This window comes from Hipposideros armiger, unplaced genomic scaffold (assembly GCF_001890085.2).
Source record: "Hipposideros armiger isolate ML-2016 unplaced genomic scaffold, ASM189008v1 scaffold_141, whole genome shotgun sequence".
Lineage (NCBI taxonomy): Eukaryota > Metazoa > Chordata > Mammalia > Chiroptera > Hipposideridae > Hipposideros > Hipposideros armiger.
The window spans coordinates 3,272,641-3,293,998 of NW_017731491.1; the positions used below are offsets into that span (position 1 = coordinate 3,272,641).

The 21,358-nt window shown below is 50.1% G+C and overlaps 1 protein-coding gene across 8 annotated transcripts in view; it reads left to right on the plus strand.

Moving 5' to 3' along the window:
• The window catches only part of RAP1GAP2 (RAP1 GTPase activating protein 2), a 194,863-nt gene that overhangs the window by 99,912 nt on the left and 73,593 nt on the right, over positions 1-21,358 (plus strand). For all 8 annotated transcript variants that reach the window (XM_019650494.1, XM_019650493.1, XM_019650498.1 and 5 more), the window contains one exon: positions 20,306-20,390. In XM_019650494.1, the coding sequence (XP_019506039.1) occupies positions 20,306-20,390 (85 nt within the window). The remainder of the gene's footprint in view (positions 1-20,305; positions 20,391-21,358) is intronic.

Genomic DNA, 21,358 nt, shown 5'->3' on the forward strand with positions numbered 1-21,358 from the left:
AAAAAAATGTATTACAGTTAAAGACACATTGCCATTAATCCTCCTCAAAACATTCCCCCTCACTTCAAACACACTTATCCCATCGTTCTTGCCACTTTCTGAAGCAGTTCTGGAACTCCTCTTTCATGAGTGTCTTTACTTAATCCTCCATCATAACAACGCTCCGTGTTACACATCACTTCTAGAACAGCAATTTCTGTCAAATAAAGACATTACAGTGTATCCTCATCCACCTTATTCACCGGACCTGGCACTGTGCGACTTCTGGCTCTTTCTTAAGGTCAAAATGATTCAGGACACTGAGGCAGCCACGACAGCTCAACTAAAGACACTCACGAAAGGGGACTTCCAGAACTGCTTCAGAAAGTGGCAAGAACGATGGGATAAGTGTGTTTGAAGCGAGGGGGAGTGTTTTGAAGGGGATTAGTGGCAATGTGTCTTTTAGTGTAATAACTATTTTTTAATTTAAACATTCACCGTGTTTTCTGATCGCGCCTCATACTTGACTGTAATGTACGCAGGTCACCTGCGCATCTTGTTAAAGTGCAGTTCCCAGTGGTGGGTCTGAGGTGGGCCCGAGAATTGCATCTTGAACGAGCCTCCAGGTGACACCCCTGCTGTCGGTCCATGGACACACCTTGAGGTTGGATGTCAAGCATAAGGCAGGAGGAAGGGTTAGGAGTGCTTGGTGTCTTTAATTGAGAGGCAGAACCCGGGAGGAGGAACAGGTTGGAGGAAATGATGAGGTTACTTTTGGACACGTTGAGTTTAAGGTGCTGTGAGATCCCAAGTGGTTGATGTTCAGTTGGCAGGGGAGTCTGAAGCTTAGCGGAGAGGCCTGAGATGAAGATAGAAAATGGGGCATCACGATAGGGATGGAAAATGCAGCCTTGGCGTGGGTGGGACTGAGGAGGGAGAGGGTGCATTGAGGGCGGTCAGGGCTGTGAGGACCCCCTAACCTCTCCGGAAGCTGTATTACTGCCATGGCAGATGCACTGCCAAGGCGAGGGCATTGGTTGAGACACCCGGCAGGACTTGGGGCAGGTCTTTCCTCACGAAGCTCATTCAGTATGGCTCTGACCTTGCTGTGGAACAGCCTCACAGAGGAAATGAGCGGGAACGTTTTCCCCGGAGGAGGCGGCCAGCCTGGGGGCACCCACTTAGCCACTTAGTAGCAGGGTGACCTTGGGCAAGCCACTCCACCACTCTGGACCTCGGGTTTCTCATCTGTGTGATGGGCGAATCACAGTGGTTGTGAGGGTCAATGAGATGAAGTGTACAACCCGCTGAGCCCAGAGGCTGGAGCTGGCCCATGCTCGGCAAGGTTACGGTAGTAATTATCTCTAGGGTGAGGCACAGTCAGGAAGGGCACTGGCCTGGCCCACTTCCTCCCTCCTTGCCCACTGCATGCACCTGGCTGGGTCCTGCCTCCAAGCCCTTCTTACACCAAAGGTGCTTGCTTCCTCCTTGGTCCCTCTCCTTGGCTTGAACCCTCTCCCTCCATTAAGATCAGTCCCCATGAACTCGCTTGCTCTGAATCCTGCTGGTACAAATGCGTTTGTTCAAGCTTGACTCTCTCGCCCATTCACTGTTCCCATCTGAGCCTGCCTGTAGGCCCCCTGGGGACAGCGCCATTGCCCACCTGTCCATCTGTGTCCCTCATTACACTTTGAGGTCCTTGAGGCTCGGTAGGTGCTGAAGGTCCCGTGGAGATGAGGCAGGTCTGATCTCTGGCCTTATGGAGCTCCTGGTCCAGCAGGGAAGACAGGCAGCAAACAGGTCATTATTAGTTGAGGGGCTGGGGGCTGTGACAGGTGGCAGAGAGCCCAGGGGCCCTGATCCAGAATGGCACTAGGTCATGGCATCTCAAGGCAGGGACATTTAGGCAGAGACCCAGAGGTGAATAGGACACAGGTAGACAAAGCCTGAAGCGGCGGTGTGGTCAAGGAGAGGGACTCTGCTGTGAGTGAGAGGGTGGCTTTGTGGAAGGACTGACAGGTTATGTGGACTGGTGGAGGCAGGTGAGGGGACGAAGCAGGAGAGGCGAGATGAAGCTAGACGGAGCTGGGACAAAGGGGCTTAAGAGCACATTGAAGAGCGGGGTTTGATCCTACGGGCCATGAGGAGCCATTGAAAGGAGGGTGTCATGATGCACTTTGCATTTATTTTTTACCTTCCTTTTTTTATTGTGGTAAACTACACATAACATAAACTTAGCATTTTAGCTATTTTAAAGTGTGCAGTTCATTGGCATTAAGTATATTCACAATGTTGTGCAACCATCACCACCATTCTTTAAAACGTTTTCATCATCAAACAGAAACTTGGCGCATTAGCAGTCACTCTGATCCCTCCCCCACACAGCCCTAGGCAACCACCAATCTACTTTTTGTCTCTATGGATTTGCCAGTTCTGGACATTTCATTTAGATGGAATCATACAGTATGTGGTCTTTTGTGACTGGCTTTTTTCGCTTAGCACAGTGTTTACAAGGTGCATCCGTGTTTGTAGCATGTGTCAGTACTTCATGACTTTTTCAAGGCTGAATAATATTCCAATGTGTGTCTCTACCACATTTTATTTATCTGTTCATCTGTTGATGGGCATTTGGGTTGTTTCCACCTGTTGGCTATTGTGAATAGTGTTGCTATGAACATTCATGTATAAGTTCCTATTTGAACACGTGTTTCAATATATCTAGGAGTAGAATTGCTGGGTTATGTGGTAATTCTGTGTTTAACTTTCTGAGGAACTGCTAACTGTTTTCCACAGAGGCTGTACTATTTTACATTCCTACCAGCAATGTGTGGGACTTCCATATAAAAAAGTATACTCTTTTCTCTTCTCTTCTCTTCCCCTCCCCTCCCTTCTTCCCCTCTTCCTTCCCCTCTTCCTTCCCCTCTTCCTTCCTTCCTTCCTTCCTTCCTTCCTTCCTTCCTTCCTTCCTTCCTTCCTTCCTTTCTTTCTTTCTTTCTTTCTTTCTTTCTTTCTTTCTTTCTTTCTTTCTCTGTCTTATTCATTTATTCATAAAATTATGGTCATCCTAGGAGGTTTGGTTCATTTTTCGTGTTGGAAAGGTCCCCGTGTCTGCTTCCTGAAGAGTAGATTGAGGGGTGCAGTGGATGGAGATGGGTTAGGGTGGGCGTGCTGTTGTCCAGGTGAGCGCTTGAGAGGTGATGGGGTGACAGTGGCAGTGGGGTGGAGAGAATGGTGAGGCGGTGAGGGGCTTAGTGATGCACTGGAGGCCTTGGGTGAGGGAAGGAGGGGCTCAAGCATGACGTAGTCCCACCATATTCCTAGGGGCTGGCACTGTGCTGGCACCTAGTGGGTGCTTTGTAAATACCCAGTGAATGTCACATTCCCAAGGAGGAGAAGAGGGGGCTTTGAAGCTCTTCAGGCCCTTACTGAGGGCCCTTCCCTTGACTGCTCCTTCCCATGATTGCTCCGTATTAGTGCCCCTGGTCTTGGAGGGGTCGGGTAAGGAGAGGCTGCGGCAGCCTCTCTTCGGAGGGAGTCTGCAAGGTTACTCAGGTGGGAGTACGGTAAGGTGGGGCTCGGAAGGCAGAGCAGCCTCCTGCTCTGGCCACCTCCATCCTCTCTTCACTTTAAGATTACCATGTGGGTGGGGCTGGGGAACTGGGGAGAATGGCCTTTTGGGTGAGGGTCTGAACCTGGAGCGGGGAGGGGGAAAGGGGAGGTAGTCAGTGGCTGAACCGGCAGCTCTGAGGGCAGCCAAACCTTTTTTGAGTTCCCCAGGCTTGGGGTAAAAGCACTTGCTGTCTGCGGATAGGTCTGGGACACTACACTCAGCCCCCCACTGCTCCTTGCAGGGAATTCTAGGGAGCGCTCAGAGGTTTTCTCCATCTTGACACTTCTGGCAGGATCCCGGGAGGATCCGGAAAGACCCGGCTCAGCGCCTGTTGTGGTCCTACCTATGCTCCTGGCTCTGGTGGGGCTTCAGCTTGTTGGCTATTTAAACTGATGGATTTTGGCCTTGACGGGGAGGGGAATGTCTTCTATATAAAGCTTCCAAAAGCTTCCCTTTTCTCTCTTCCTGCTTTCTCCACCCTCGTTTTCCTGTCTTTTTCTCTCTCCCTTTTGTCCTCTGTCCCCTGCCCCTGTTTTCTCTCTCTTCTCCTCTCTGTTCTGTAAATCTGTAAAACAAACACATTTGAAAAAAATCTCATTTATCTGTTCTATCTGCAGCTGGGAGCAGGATAAAGCTGCTGCCTCCCTTGGGAGTTGGCTTTTGAGCTTTGGGCTTTAGTCAGCTCTGTTCCTGCGGCAAGTGGCAGAGAATCCCAGGGCACTGCCATGTGGCCTGGGGCCTCGTCAGCTGGGCCTCAGAGGCTCTGACCCAGAAAGGCGGGTGGTGGCCCTTTTTCTGTACTCTCTGCTTACCTTCTTACCTGGAGAGGGACCCAGAAAGGACAGGCAGGGGACTGAGAGACTTCAGCCAGTCTGAGCAATAGCAAAGCCAGAGAGGCTACTGTAGTCACCTCCGTCTGTGTGGACCGTGGGCTCCTTGGTAGACTTGACCTCTGCCTGTTCTCCTCTCCCCAGGGAGAGCTCAGGGACCACAGGGAGGATTTGCTGGAGGCCACCTTCTCCTGGTGGCTTGTGTTCCTGACCTAAGCAAGCCATGCAACAGCACCAGGTGCTACCCCAACAAGGTCACGGCCATGTCCTTTGCTCAGCCAGACAGGAATTTATTGCTCAGCACTGTTGGAGGTATAGGGGGATGTAAGGAGCACAGGCTGTGCTCCCCAGAAGCTTGGAGTTTACACTGCCAGTGAGAACCATCCTTACATGGCAGGACCCTGACTGAGCAGGAAAATTAAGCGCAGTGAACTCTGTGCTTTGCTGTGGGGCTGAGGGAATGGGGGCATGCATGCTGTGGGAAGGCAGAGTGGGAGAGATTGGGGTCCGCAGCTGTCTTTCCGTTCATTCTTTCCCTCCGTCTTCCACTCATTCACTCTGTACATAAACAGGATAGCTCGGAGCGCAGATCTTGCAGTCAGAATTCTTGAATTTGAGCTCTAGTTCCTCCACCTACTAGCTGTGCTTCCTTTAGCAAATCGTTCAGCCTTCCCCAAGCTTCAGCTGACTCCTGCATATAAGATGAAAACATTACTCCTTGTCCTAATCATCTTCACAACATTGTGCTTGGCAGAGACGGTGCTTGCTATTGTATAAACGTTGTCCGTGCAAATTGTTACGTGAATGTAATGTTTTAGTACCAACAGACAGTTTTGAGGGTCTGCGGTGTATGACTGCTGCCCTCGGCCCCATGGGCTATACAGAGATGGCCAAGTTCCCACCCTCAGAGTGCTTACAGTCTGGCCTGGAAATAGGTATATGTCTTGGAGGATCTGGCTGGAAGGTTCTCACCATGCTTCCTCTTGGGGCACTGACCCAACATAGCCACCAAGCTCTTCAATTCATTCAACAAATAGTTACTGAGTGCCCACAGGAGCCCGGTGGTATATGGGGGCATGATGGAGGCCAGCAGAGGGCCCAGGTGCCCCAGTCAGTCTTGAAGCTCTGCCCGGCTCCTCTAGGAGAAAGAAGCTCTGTGTCTTCTTGTCCCGCCACATTCACTAAGTTCTGAGGCCAGGCCCTTGGGTCGTGCCTTTTTTGTTGGGCGATTTTCTGGCTGGCCTAGGAATGGTTTCTTTCTGTCACTGTTGGTCTGGGCCAACTGTGTCAGGGAGTAGTTGGTCTGGCCATCTGGGAGAGGATGACAGAGGCCCTGGGCAGGGACCCTTAATTCTCAGTGGCCCCAGCTGCCTGTGGAAGCTGACTGTATGCCCCCCAGGGAGAAGAATGCCAGGTCCGTGGACAGGCCCTTCTAGCATTATTGACATTGATGCATCATCTTGTCACTTAATGGACCATGGCAGCTGGAAATGAAGGCCGGAATAGGAGCCTTTTCTAGGCCCCGGTTCCCTGTGGCAGGTGCTGCGTCTGCTCCCCGGGGCCTTGCGTGCTCTGGGTTGATGGGTTGCAGCAGAAGAGCAGAAAGCAGCAGATGTGGCAGGGCCCCTCCCTACACCCAGTCCACTTCATTAGATGCCTCTGGATTCTCTGAATTTTTCCCCCAATGAGTATGTATTAATATTTATAATAAAAATCAGAAATGGAATGATAGTCTCTCACTCAGTGGTGTTCTTTGAAACAATCCAGAATGGTTTATTTATACTTAAAAGGATATTTTTGTAGGCATTTAACAAATGAAAAGTAAACTTCTGGTTAAAAAAACACACAAACCCTCCCCTCAGGCCCTTTCCCAAGCATTGCTTTGGGACCTCAGGTTGGTCTAGGAGGGAACTCTCAGGCCTTTGAACTTCACTTTTTCCAACAGAGGGTTTAATAAATGATCCCAGTGTGTCAGCTGCTGGGTCTTAGAGACCAGGGCTGCTGGAGTGGGGAGCAGGATCGATGCTGAGGCCTCCAAATCAGGAATGCACCAGAGGGGAGCCATCTAGAATTTACCCTTCAGGGTGCCTTAGAATCCCAGCCTTGCCACTTACTTGCTGTGGGACCTTCCACAAGTCACTTAACCTCTCTGGGCCTCAGTTTCTTTTTCTGAAAAATGGGAGAGTAATTCTGTAACTACCCCATGGGGTTGTTGAAAACATGAAATGAAATGATACATGTAAAGAGCTTCTCATAGTGGTAAATAAATGTTAGCTGGTATTATGATACTGCTGATGAAGGACACTGCTATGATCTATACTATTCTTGCCCAGAGGAGAACCCAAGGTCAGGAGCAGAACCAGTTTCCAGGGATCAACTGTAGGGGAATCGGTTAACTCTGTCTCAGGCACTTGAGCAGGGAGTTGAGGTCAGTCAGAGCAACAACAGAGAATAGACCAAATTGCAGTGGTGATAATGGGGCCTCCACCATGTTGCTTTAACTTAGCCCTCTTGCTCTGAGGGTCTGTGAGCTCCTCATCTGCGTATTTATTCTTCAGTTCATTCAGTGCTAGCCACTATGCTGGGGGCTGGGCCGGTGGGAGGGGGCACATTACAGACCAGTGAAGGGGCCAGACAAGGGTGGCTTGTCAGGGCCCTCTGTTATCACTGAGGCAGGAGGTCGGCCTGGCCAGGGGAGTAGGTTTCTGCTTATCACATGGAGACCTTGGTTATCCAGTTGTGCTCCAGGCTGCCCAGCCCTTTCCCCAAACCTTCTAGTTATAGACTACTGCAAGGGTCATGTCCAGATGCCAGGATGCCCCTGGAGGCTCAGCTAGGCCATCCTTCCTTTCCTAATGACCCCCTAAAGAAGCCAATTCTGGAAGGAGACAAGAAGTTTGATGGCACTGGGTTTGGTTCAGTTGCACTGGGCTCTGTAGGCTGGGCTAGAGCATGTCATTGGTATGATGAGATTGCAGCCCTGGTTCTTGGGGGCTGAGTCACCTACACTTGGTTGCTTGGACACAGGTGGACCCCCGTGCTCTGGACATTTCTGTTCCAATGATTCAAGAACGACGATGGGCTGTGTGCCCCGTCTGGGTACTGGAAAGCAGTTCCAAGCATTTGTCTTTCTAATGAATGAAACGATGAATAACGTTATTTATCGACTAGACCAGACATATTTACCCTGAAATACTATGGTCTAAATCTACTGAGACTGTCATTTAGTTTGAACCAATGAAGAAAATTGCTAACCTGGTATGTCACTGAGTAATAACGTATTCTGGAGAGTTAAGAGATAAGAGGCAGTCTTGGAGTAGGGTGGAATGATGGCTTAGCTGGGAGGCTGGTCCACTCTATGATGGGTGACTCCCAATGCCAACAGACTGTTGAATAGTTTTTTAGCATTGGTTTCATACATTGCTGTGCTGGGCACTGTGAAGTGAGGCTCCTTGTCTCCTAGGGCTTACTAGGAATTTGGCCAAGACCTGGGACCACTTAGTAAGCTTTGTGTCCTCCCAGTAGCAGCATTTTTTTTGGTTCAGTTAAATAGTCAGTGTTTTTTTTATTATGACCGTGCAAATATTGTTGAGCCAAGGAGGGTACTATAATTATGTTTTCTTTCTTGTTTAATATTTTATTTTTCTTGGAGTTAATGATTAACTCATGTTCTCCCGATTAGCATAGTTTTCTATTTACCTATAGTTTTCTATTTTACTATCTTTTTATTTATTCTGCCATAATTCCTTAAAAATCTTTTTTTCTACCAAAAGCTTACACCCATTAGATATCCTGTCAACTCCATTCTTTCCATCAGGAGACCTCACTTCCAGAGCCCTTTCCTGTTGTTTTTTAATCTAAGAAAGGGTACAGGGAGTAAATTTTTTTGGTGTCTTGAATATTCTAGAAATATTCTACTGTCACACTTGGGTGATAGTTTGCTTGGGTATAAAATGTTAGGTTGAAAATAATTTTCTTTCAGAATTTCAAAGGTATTACATTGTTGCCTACTAGATTCTAGAGTTGCTGTTGCGAAGTCTAATGACTTTTGCATATGGTATGTATTTATATTTTCCCTCTGGAGCCGTTGAGGGTTTTCCATTTACCCAGGTATTCTGAAATTTCCTGACAGTGTTTGGGATGAATCTTTTGTCATTCATGTGCTGGGTTCTTGGTGGACCCAGACTCAGGTCCTTCAGTTCTGGGAAGTGTTGTTGCACTGATTCTCTGATAATTTGCTTCTGTTATGGTGAAAAAAAAACAGCCCTTTTATTATGCTTCAACCCTGTGGGTTAGGATTTTAGGTAGGGCACATCGGAGATGGATGGCTCAACTCTGCTTCACAATGTATGAGACCTCACCTTGTGGGGTGCAGGCAGGGCTCAGATGGCTGGGATGCTGAGCTGGGATCATATGTCCGAGGCTTTGGCTCTGGCTTGGCTTCTCGGGTCTTCTCCTCACGGCTCTGCTGGGCTGAAATGTCTAAGATGATTTCTTCACTTGCATGGACTGGGATGTCTGGGATATCTGAGAATTGGCTCTCAAGGCCACTTCTCCATTTTGTAGCCACAGCATGGTAATCTCAGGATAGTCGAACTTCTTACACGCTGGCTTGCTTTCCCTAGAGCAAATGTTCTGAGAGACCGAGGTAGAAGCTTCAAGGGTTCCTATGACTCAGCCTTGGAAGTTAAGTAATGTTACTTCTGTCCCATTCTATTGGTCAAAATGGAGTCATACGACTAGCCCAGATTCAAGGCAAGACAGGTAGAAGGGAATCAATACCAAGACATGTGCTCGTCAGGAAGCCAATTTGGAGACTAGCTACCACGCTCCCCTCTCTTCTCTATTTACTTCTCTCCAGAACCTTTATTGGTCGGATATTGGGTCCTCTATGTTTTTATGTTTTTGCGTTCATTTTCTGTATCTTTGTTTTTTTGTTCTACTTTTGGGGAGACTTCCTCAACTTAGTCTTCCAATCATATTTTTGTGTTCTAAGATCTCTTTCTTGTATTCTGATCATTCCATTTTTATAGCACTCTCACCTTGTGTCATGGATACAAAATCTTATCTCTCTGAGGCTATTAATTTATAGTATTTTTTGAAGTCTCCATTGGTTGCTTGCATAGTCCATTTCCTCCGGGTTCCTCTTGATCATTCTAACGTCTCTTCCTTATGTTGGAAGCTTTCTTCAAATGTCTGGCCACCCGCTGTCTTCCTGTGCCCAAGAGTGAGGCACTAGGAAGTGGTTTGGGGGCTCTGTGTGTTGAGGCTGGTGTGCCAGTTGGGGGCTTCCATGCAGGATGGTGATTAGGTAGCAAGCTGCCTTTTCCATTGGAGGAACCCAGATGTTGTCTTTTCTGAGGGATTGTTCAGTTTCGCCTGGTGGTGAAACTTGAGGAGGTCACCTAGCTGTTGAGGAAGTGATGGGTTGGGGACATCCAAAGGCTCAGTATCTCAAGTATCAAGACTCCCCCAGGTGGTCCATCCGGGTCCATCTTCCAGGCACCTGTAATTTCTTGTAAGCTGAATTTTCCTCTAATTTCTTCTATTACATTTGCTTTTGTCAGCTCACACATTTTTTTGTCTTTTTAAAAAACTTATTTTAGGGGGATTCAGAAGAAGCAAAATAAATGCATGTGGTCAGTCTGATATGTTCATTATGGAAGTCCCAGTCAGCTTAAGACTATATCTGTCTCTATCTGTTTATCCATATCTAATCCTTATCCATATCCATATTTATCTCTGTCTCTCCTAAAGGAAGTAAGAGAGAACTACTTGGAAATTATTTTTTTTTATTGTGATCCATGTTATACATCCAAACTGAATCATAAAATAGCCACCCATGTACTTGTCATCTAGGTCAAGAAATACTAATAAGTTGGGAAAATGCTCTGATTCTGTGCCTTTGTGACTCAGTGGTTTTGTGATTTTGATTCTGAAGCTGTCTGAGGCCATGACCTTGTGAGCTGGCTGTCTTTGCTCTGACCACGATGTAGCTGCCTCAACTGAGGCCAGACAGTGCCAAGCAGAACCACTGACCCCGTGAGGGAGGCTGCTCACTGGGCAGTCTCCTAGTGATACAGTATGTTAAGGGCTGGATGGGACGCGCATGTAGGTTAGTGATTTTCCTAGCACTGGGGAAATGGGGTCTCTTGTAAATGGGATGACTTGCCCGCTACCCCCTTCCTGGCACTCGCCCTTCCTGTGGCTTTTGTGCTCTGCTCCGTCTGGGTGTGGTCTTCCCGCTCTCACTTCTCTTTTCCTGCCCTGCTAAGGGCTCCTGTTCTTTTCTGCTTTTACAGCCCACCTATTCTCCGGGGGGCACACTCCCCTCATGGCCTCAGCCGCCCACTCTGTTCTCCTTACACCTGTCTCTCTGTTTAGGCTTCAGTTCTTTTCGGATCCCACCTGGGTATTTCAGGGGCCTTGCAGTGTGTCCAGAATGAAGGCATTATCATCTGCCTCTTGCAAACCCAATTGTCCTCCTCAGCCTGTGTCATGGTTGAAGCGTTGATTCTTCAGTTTTCTGAAGCCTTTTCATGTGTTTAGCTCTCTCTTCCTCCTTTACTCTCAGTCACCAAGTGCTCTTCATGTCGCCTCTGAGATACCTTATGGATCGGACCCTGTCATTTCATTTCTGTGGTCATAGGAATGGCGGAGCCCCTCCCATTCCATTTCATGCCTCCCTTCGGCCCCCTCCCTTTGCAGTTCCCCTGTCCTCTGCTCTGCTGCCATGTAGCCCTCCAGCAAATCCCCACAGGTCAGCCGTGCCCTGCCTTTGAAACGTGCCGCTCTCCCTTGCCCACGAGAGAGAGAGAGAGAGAGTTTAGTTTGCTTAGAGCCTGGTTCCCAAACTTCAGCCATCTGCAAACCACTGTCACTGTTACTGTCACGTCTGTGTGCCACCTGTGTTAGTTACATAATCGTTTCCTGTATAAGGCTTAGTTTTTTAAAACTTGAATAAACTTGTTTTAGCAAGCAATGTTATGTCACTACCACACAAGGAAAATCAGAGTGGCCTTGTCACAAATGGAAGGTCACTGTAAGAGATCGATAAATAACTATTACAATCAACACCACCCCAGATCACACTCAACTGCCAGGAGGGAAGCATTCACCCCACTCTGGAAAGGGTGATGTGGGCGCTCCTCTCAGGCGGGCTTCTGTTCTCCCCCATGGCCAGTGCAGCACAATAGTTCACATCGTGGACTGTGGAGCCAGACTGCCCGGGTTCAAGATTTGCTTTGCTCCTTTCCAGCTGTGGTCACTTGGGCAAGTAACTTAACCTCTCTGAGTCTTGGCGTCCCCATCTGTAAAGTGGGGTTAATGATTTTGCTGCAAAGCGTCGTCATGAGTGTTAAATGAAATAGGATATGGGGATCACTTGAAACAGTACCAAGTCTAGGGAGAGCCCTGAGGACTGTTGGTGAGTTTTCATTTCTCCTTTCTGAGCGCCTGCTAAGTGCCACGGATAAGGGATGAGTTTCCTCTGCATCGGCGACACCAGACAGTCCCCCTAAGAGAGTCTTTGCTTCCTCCTCTTCCTTCCCCTCCCCTTACCCCCCAGCTGCTGTGGTTTTCCTTCCCTTTTTCTCTCCCAGGCAGATGCTGGCCTTTCCCTCCAGGTCTAGCTCAGCTGTCACCTCCTCTGTGATACCTTAGCTGATTTCCCAAGGAGACCTATCCCTCTTCCCCATGTGCCCATGACACTTTATCCCGTACCTGTTTTAACCCCTAACCCACAATTAATGTTTGGGAGATGGACATGCTGCACTTTCAGGATGGTTTTTGCGTTTTCACTTCTGCCTGGATTGGCTTAGATGCTTGTAAATAAACAGGCATCATTACCCACGCTAGGACACATAGCCCACCTTGGTCTCCAAGAACTCAAGCTTAAAACCAAGGGGCCGGTGCCGCCCAGTGTCCTCTCCTCACATCCTGCGGTGGCACTCGGGCCAGGCGGAGCTGACTTTGTCATTGTGATGGGGAAGGGCCACAGAATTGGGGTTGGAGATCTCCGGGGTGGAGGACCAACTTTTGAGTTTTCTGACTTTGTGCCTCTCAGGCCCCTATTGAACCCCTCAGAGTCTCCACTTACTCATGTGTGAACCGTGTAGCATCCGTCAGTTCTAAAAGCTGTCTTTTCAGAACAGGCTTATTTTCCCAGGAGTGTGGAGGTTTGCCTGTCTGTGCGTGTAGGTTGGTCCCTCAGCTTTGAGATGCGATGCAGAAGACAGGCTTAGTCATCGCCACCCAGGGGCCACGGCTGGGTCTCCAGGGCTGGGTCTCCAGGGCTGCTTTGCCTTGTTGTATCCTGCTTCCCCCTGGCACCTGCCCTTTCTCCTACCCCTGGCCCAGTTTAGGGAGTGAGGGTCTTCCAGGGAGTGGCAGCGTCCTTACCCATCACAGCTACGTAGAAGTCGGTATGTCCTTTGAAGCTGCAGGCGTGGCGTAGCGCCCAGGCCTCCTCTGGTTCCACGTGCAGCCACATCTTGCCACCCAGGCCTGTGCAGGCACACCTGGCACACCTCCTGCGCAGCCCTGGCCTCTGTCGTCAGTCTGCTCCTTGTGGGGGACCCATAGACCTCTTGGACCCCCGCCCCTGCTCTCCCCTCACACAGGGCCCTGGCTCGCATGTTTTATAAATGTTTGTTTATAAACCAGCTGTGCGTCCTGAGACATGACCTGCTCACTTCCCGCACCCTCATGTGCAGGTGACTTGGGAACAGTGTCTCTTCTCTGGAGAACAGGGGAGAGGCTAGCAGTGGGGTTAGGGCATGCCCACCTCTCCGGGCCTCAGGGTCCTTGTCTGTGTGATGGGGCTGTTGATGGCTTCTATTGGTTTGTCTCAGGGCTGCTGGTCTCTGTGTCTATGAACCCTGGGATTGGGTGGGCACGGTGGGTGGGGGTTGCCATTTTGCATCCTCTGGGGAGTTTTGAGTTATCAAAGGTCCAGAGTTGTGCTCTAACTCACCAGGATTCTCTTAGAGTGTGCATGGGGATGGGATGTGACACCAAAAGTCCACGCTGCCAGGTGCTGACAGGTGAGCAACACCTGCTCCTTTCCAAGGGGCTCTCCAAGGAGGGCACCGGGAGGCTGTCCCTCCACCTGTCGGAGCCTCTCATTCCTGAATCCTGACCCCCTTCCCTACCCCTGCCCCCCGGCCAGCTCTGCTGGACTCCTGTCCTTCTCTTCCACAGGAGCCCCACAGGATGGACATTCATGTCCTCACCTCTGTGTCTGTCCCCCTGGGGTTTGGGATCAAGCCATGTGCATGTACCCAGGACTTGGTGGCCCCCACACAACGGCTGTGATCTCCTGTCCCTGCCTCCTAGGCTTAGGGTCCAAAGTATATGGGCGTCCGAGTTCCCCCAGGTTTGAAGCCATCCCTGCCTCCCCTCCACCCTCTGATTGGCTTCCTGCCTCGACCCCCTCCATCGTGCCCACTTTTCAGCTCACTCAACAACAGCCTTGGCAACAACAACGGTGGCGACTAGCACTGTGTTCTTGCTGAGTACCAGGCACTGTGCTGAGTGCTTTCCAGGCCCCCTTCAGACTATCCAGTGAGGTGGTATTATCGTACCGTTTTATAAATGAGGGAGCTGAGGTATAGAGAGGTGAGGCAACCTGACCAGGGTCACAGACCTCATCGGAGTGGCGCTGGAATCCATCGCCAGGCCCGTTGGACCATAAAGCCCAAGCTTTTGATCCACTGCACACCTGCCTCCCTCGAGGCTGGAGGCTGGCCCTTTTCAGCCTGCCGCCGGGCTGCCCTGCCACGCATGGACGGAACTTTTGGAACATGTTTCCTCCCACGGGGATGCCCCAGCGTGACTGGCTGCTAGAATGAGGTCCACGTGGTTGTGTCGCTGGGTCTTTGTAGGCAGCAAGGCGGAAAGCTCTGGGCGTGCACCCTCAGCCCCCACCAGCCCCATCCCTGCTCATCTCTCCCCCTGGCCCAGAGACCACATCATTCTCGGCCACCATGGAAACTGTCTAAGACTCCAGTCATATCGAGGAAGTGAGCACCGTTTCCCGAGTCCTGGGCAGGAAGGTTGGAAGTTAGTGGGAATTGGAAGTTAGCGGTTAGCGTGCCCGTTCTGCAGAGATGCCAAGACTCTGAGGGTCCAGCTTGTCATAGTCCTGGCCTCTGACTCCCTTTTTCTCCCATTGTGTTGGTTTTTATGATGATTTCTCTTGCAGCTCTTTATATTATGTTAATGTTATTTTATTTCTTATTGTTTATGGTCTAGTTGGTTATATAGGATGTAGAAATGTGAAGCTAGAACGCTTAAAAATCTCTCCAAAGGAATGACTGTGTTACAGGTACTTAAGAGTGCTGGGAGTGGGGATAAAGGCATTGCTTTCTTTGTCTTTTCTTTTTCCCTCCTTCTTTCTGCCTTCTGTCCCTCCCTTCCTTCTTTCCTTCCTCATTCATTCATTCATTCATTCATTTTTATTGAGCTGCAATTCACATATAAGGTGGGAATTGTAAGGAGACCCCACTCTGCATCTTATGCATTGCCACAGACCAAGAACTTGCACACAGTCCAGGGCCCTGTGGGCACCAAAAGGCAGACAGAGAAGAAATTTAACTGCAGGCATAACGGAAATGAAGCTCATCTAGCCCCTTCTTTCTTATTCCATTTTTAAAAAATTGAAAAATAATCTATATATGATCAAATTCACCCCTTTAAAGTGTATAACTCAGTGGTTTTTAGTATATTCACAGGGTTGTACAACCACCACCACTGCGTAGTTCCAGAACACTTTTATCACCTCGTGCTGTAATTCCCTGGACCCATTAGCAGTTACTGCCTATTCTCCCCCCCAGCTCTTGGCAACCACTAACGACTTTCTGTCTCCAGATTTACCAGTTCTGGGCAGTTCCTATAAATGGAGTCATATACTATGTGGCTGTTTGTGTCTGGCTTCTTTCACTTAAGCATAATGTTTCCAAGGTTCATCCACGTTGTAACGTGTGTCAGTACTTCATTCAGTTTTATGGCCGAATAATATTCCATCATGTAGATAGACCACATTTTGTTTATCCACTCATCGGTCGTGGCCACTTGGGTTATTTCCACCTTTCGGCTATTGTGAATAATGTGTCTCATTGCTTTTGGTTTGGTTTTCCTGAGAGGCTCTTTGCAGTGGCCAGCTGTCTATGTTTCTCTAGCTTGGCTATTTGGAAAGTAGGAGAAAGCACAGCCAAGCGTGGCAGGTGGCTGGGGAGCTGGCGTGAGAGATGCAGATGCAAACATGGGGAGTTTGAAGGTCTGGGAGAACGCTCTGCTGGGGGGTGGGGGGGGCTTAAGTGTGGCCCCAGAGCCATCTGATGGTGGGTGGGTATTTTTCCTGTTGATTATTAACTGATGTTATGACCCTGAGAGTAGATCCGTGGGGCTGGAGTTGGTGCTTATTTGAGATGCCAGAAATGTTTTCAAAGACATTAAAATAGCCCCGGACCCTTGTTTCGCTCTCTCTCCCTGGGGACCAGATCACCAATTTATGAGTTATGATATGACCGTAAAGATGATGATGATAATAATAATGGTCTACATTTGTACAGGACTTTATGTGTTACTTCACAACCATTACTTTTAATTCCTCAGAACATTATCACCCCCATCTTTGCAGATGAAGGAACTGGGACACAGAGAGGTGAGGTGACTTAACCAAGGTCACACAGTGTGGTCGCAGGTAGAACCAAACTTGAACTCAGGAATCTCTTGATTCTTAGCATAGGGCATGTTTCAGTAGTGCGTGAGCGATGACGGCTGCAATGACCTCAAATGGTATGAGGCAGAGCCAGCGGAGACTAGAGATGAGAACCCTGGGAGCCTGGGTGCTGTAAGCGGGGTCGTCCCGTGGGAGTCTGTTCAGTTCCTTACAAACAGCCCTATTTGGGTGAATCATCCCCTTGGTTTCTCAGTTTCCATTGTAGGCTCTTTGATCATTTCCTCCTGAGATTTGCATTTGGCTAAAGCTGGCTAGGACTTCTCCAGGTCTCCCCGAGCTTTCCGAGCCTTCCCAGAAGCCACACTTTGGGGAAAGGATCCCAGAGTAGAGAACCTCAGTGCCATGTGGCTCTGGGGCGGAGGGATGCTGACTGGGCTGCGCCTCCAGGATTCCCCACAGGAGGGAGGGGGCGTTCCCGACCTGCCCATTCCCCCCGCTTTTTTACCACTCTTCTCTTAGCTGAGCGAAAGATCTTCTTCCTCCCTTCCTCTGCCTTCTCCTTGTGTTCCTTCTCCCCTCTTCTGCCCCCATCACCACCTCCTCCTCTTGTGGGTCCCTGTGTGAGTCTGGGACCCTGTGTCCTTAGCGCTGTATGTGGGCATTTGGCTCGCTTGGTTGGAGGGGCAGTTTTCAGTCTCTGTGCCATGACACATGTCCAGATCACTATGGGTTACTAGAAAGATGTTTCAAAGAAGTATAAGGGTGCCACCTCTGCTACTAATTTACCCTTCGCTTATAATAAATCAGAGCAGATTCAAGGTTACCCCTTGACAGAATTGTGTCACTCTCACCTACTTGCGTGTGATATGTTTGCCTGAGAAAGGGCTGGAATTGCATTGAGCACTGTAGTTCTTACTCTGTCTTATCTCAGCACCAGCGGGTGGCTGGGCCTGGCTGTCCTTGGGAGGTTGGCTCACACGCCAATGTCATTGGCTGTGAGGGGTGGGGCAGGACAAGGTGAGACTGAAGCAGGGATTTCATCCTTTTTGTTTTTGATCCTCCAATTACAAAGCCAAGGCCAGAACCTGGGCTTGGGCAGTGTTTTCATTTCATAGGGCTGCTGTAATCAAGTACCACAAATAGGCAACTTAAAACAACAGACATTTATTGTCCCAGTTCTGGAGGCTAGAAGTCCAAAATCAAGGTGTCAGCAGGGCCAATGTCCCGCTGAAGGCTCCAGGGAAGGGTCCTTCCATGTCTCTTGTAGCTTCTGGGAGTGTCTGGCAATCCTTGGCGTTGCTTGGCATTCTAGCTGTACCGCTCCAATTTCTGCCTCTGTTGTCACATTGCGTTCTTCCTGTGTGTCTGAAGAAAGCTTCTTCTCTTCTAAGGACACCAGTCACATTGAATTAAGGGGCCAACCTAATGATCTCATCTTAACTCAATTACATCTGCGAGGACCCCATTTCCAAATAAGGTCATGTTCACAGGTACCTAAAGGTTAGGACTTCAGTATATCTTTAGCGGGGACACAATTCAACTCATAATAGGCAGTTAGCTCTTAAATATGTGCCTTTGGCTCCCAGGGGGAGGGCTGGAGTTGAGAGTAGGGACGGTTCAGTGTGGTTCATCCCCTGATGGGTGCCACTCCAAGCCTTCTGTATACCAAGGCAGAGTAGATTCTAATTGGCGGCCAAGGGTCTCTGTGTGTTCTGAGTTCTCACTTTTTTTTTTTTTAAAGATTTTATTGGGGAATTGGAGAAGGGAAACAGTGTTGGGGAATTGGGGAAGAGGAACAGCCAAGTTGTGGTCCTTCAATCTTAGTTGTAGAGGGCGCAGCTAGCTCAGCTTCAAGTCCAGTCGCCATCTGGCTGCCTGTCGGCAGCTCAGGGCAGCTCAGCTCAAGGTGCTGTGTTCAATCTTAGTTGTGGGTGGGCATAGCCCACCATCCAATGTGGGTTTGAACCGGCAACCTTGTTGTTAGGAACACGTGCTCTCACCAGCTGAGCCATCCTGCCACCTGTTGGCAGCTCAGCGGCAGCTCAGCTCGGGTGCAGCTCATTGGCCCATGTGGGAATCGAACCGGTGACCCTGTTGCTCAGAGCTCACGCTCTTAACCAACTGAGCCACTCGGCTGGCCCGAAATTTGCCCACAAGCCCGTGGGGAGTAGGCCAGAGGTCCTCAGCTGACTCCCAGCAGTCCTATAGACTCTGGTTGGGGGGCGTGCCTCCCCTCTCCTCCCTGCATGCTTTTCCTTACCAGGCTCCCAGCTCCCAAGGAGAGCTGTCTTTGTCTGTCCTTGAGCTCCTGGTGGTGCTCCCCATCCTTGATTATCCTTCCTCTGGCCCCTTTTCTCCAACATGATTCTTGGGGGTGCAGTCCATTGAGGAGGAGCAGGGGCTGCTTGAGAGAGGGCAGAGTGGCGGGAGGTGGCAAGCCAGTGCTAGACTCGGTTCTGTTGGGTCCATAGGCAGGGGAAGGCCAGAGCATCCCAGCTCGACCCCACAATGGAAGGGGAGGCTGGTGGCTCTGACTGAGAGCTAGAAGAAGCTACATTCGGTCGTGTGCATGCACGTGCACACACATGCGCTCTGTCTCGGCCCTGCTGGCTCTTGTGCTAGTTACAATCTGGATCAGGAGTGGGGGAGACCCTCCTTTCCAGCCATCAGAGTGAGACCAAAGTCCAAGAAGAAAGGAGGAGGAAGGCAGATGGAGGAGCAGAGAGGGGGATTGGCAGGGTCGAGGTTAATGGGGTCACATGGATCTTCTACCAAGCCAGATGTTTATGTAGCCTCCTTATCGAGCTTCCTAGAGGACAGGCTGCAGTGCAGGCAGGGGTTGTACCGGAGTGGACGGGGCCCTACCATGCCTGGCCTGCCTGGGTGAGGGAAGCCGGGATGGGGTGGTGTCTGGGCCCCAGGGAAAGGGCTCTGGAAAGGCGGAGGGCTGGGTGCTGTAGGGGGTGGGCTTCACTCATGAAGGAGGTTAGGGTTGGAGCTGTTATCCCCATTGGTAGGATGTGGGCTGGAAGGAAGTACAGAAGCATTCTCTCAAGGTGGCCGGGAGGTTCTCTGGTTGTTTAAGTGCGACCCGGTGTTAGGCCGACTTGGCTGCTTAGGGCTGGGGTTCTGGAGAAGGAAACATTGCAAAGTTGGGGCGCTTTGATGGCTCAGTCTGGTCTTCTTAGGTTCTTCATACTGTTACCCTTGCCTTCCCTCCCATCCCAGGCTGTAACTAGGGCACATCCAGGACACCAGAGTCCCTCTTCCGGGGACTCCTCCAGGTTCTGCCCAGCTGGTCCTATTGTGTAACTGTTGTTCTGAAGCCTTATCCCACTGCAAACATTCTGTCTGGTGATCGGACTCCAAACCAGCATTTCCTGGTCACCAGCAAGGGCCAGATGGAAAGTGGGGAGTGTGTGAGAGCAGCGAACTTGTTGCAATCATGTTGTCATGGTGACACAACTCTGTTCAGCTGCCTCTCCCTGGCCCTAGCCCACATGGACTAAAATAAGTTTTACCTGCAGCTTACACAGCAGGCAGCCCCGTCCTTCCAAGGTCAGCTCTCTGGCTGTGAGTGTGTGTGTGTGTGTGTGTGTGTTTAGGGACTCCAGGAAGGATGAATTGAAAACGTGTACCCCTCTCCCCTTCTTTTCCCACTGCATCCCCAGTCCTGTATCTCGTAGTCTCCTAGTTTTCAGACTTCAGCGTTGTATCAGAATTACCTGGAGAGATTATTTTTTTTTTAATTTTTTATTTGGGAACAGCCATGGTCATTGGTTACATATTCCTTTCATGCTACAATGACATAGTTGACTCATTTAAGGAGGGCACAGCTCACAGTGGCCCATGTGGGGATTGAACTGGCAACCTTGGTGTTATCAGCGTGATGCTCTAACTGAGCTAACCAGTCACCCCTGAGATTGTTAAAATGCATGCTCCTGGACTCCATCACCAGAGCGTGTGGTGTGCACCTGAGAATTTCCATTTCTCACACGTTCCCAGGCGATGCTGCTGGAGCAGGGACCACACTTGGTGCCGCCTTGCTTTCGATTTTAGTACATTCCAGCCAAGAACTGCAGCCTGCTCTCCTTTTGTTCAGCGTGTGTGTTCGACTGTGTCCTCAAGCCCAGCCACTCTTAGAGGAGAGAGAAGGTGCATGCAGGCCCCCACTCACTTCTGTGTTCTGTGGCCTCCTTACAGGAAGCAGGAACTGGCCAACAGCTCGGATGTGACCCTCCCAGACCGGTCGCTGTCCCCTCCTCTCACTGCGCCTCCCACCATGAAGGTAAGAAACTTAGAGTTGCTTAGCAGGGAGGGGAATTGGGTGGGGGAAATCTCAAGGCCTTGCTTTGTGTTGGCACCAGGCCTAGCTGCGTCTGGTCTGTCCCGGTAGGGACCACTGAGTGCCTGGATACCTCTGGAAGCAGTGTTCACGTGAGCTCACGAGTGCAGGAGGAAAATGTGACTGTGAGACCCAGGTGTTAGGGTGTGGTGAGGAAACAGACTGGGGCTGAGCGGGGTTGGAGGGATGCTTGGTAATTAGCGAGAGGCCTTGTGGAACTGCGGGGTTCTGGACCAAGGAGCCCAGGCAGGAGTAAGCGGGAGAGACTTAGACTGTAGCTGCAGGTTGGTGCCTCAAGCTGCTGCTGCCCCAAAGGGCTGCCAGGGACTGGGGGTGGGGAAGAAGGGGTCCTGTGGGCTGGGACCCTCCTGGGACTTGAATGGCATGATCTTTCTGCCTCTGATTGGCCCTCTTGGGCTGGCCCTGTCGTCGCAGTCCCTGTGGGAGAATGAAATGCCTTTGAGGTTCTGGGGAGCCAGTAATTCTTTTCCTATTAGCATTTTATTCACAAGTCTCTTTCCTGGGAGACCACATCTCAGGCCCCCAGCTCCAGGCCCCTCTCATTCCTGTAAAGAAGCCAAGGGGGCAGCACTCTCCCCCTACTATGCCCTTCCCCCTTTACACTTCAGTCCCCCCCATTGCTCTCTGTTGCACCCTCTTTTCTCTGACCTAATCTGTTGCAAAGTGATACCCCAGAGGAAGTTGATGAAAACCATTTTCCCATTATTATCCCATATTGAATGCCCACCATGCACAGAGCTGTGTAGTATTCACCGAGGGGGAATATCACGGAATGGCAGCCAGAGTTTGCCCTGCTTGGATTAGAAGCTCAGGAGTGGGTGGAGTATAGAGCTGACTGAGGACAGCTATGCCCTCTTCCTGGTGGGGTGCCTGGGGGTATTGAAAGCCAG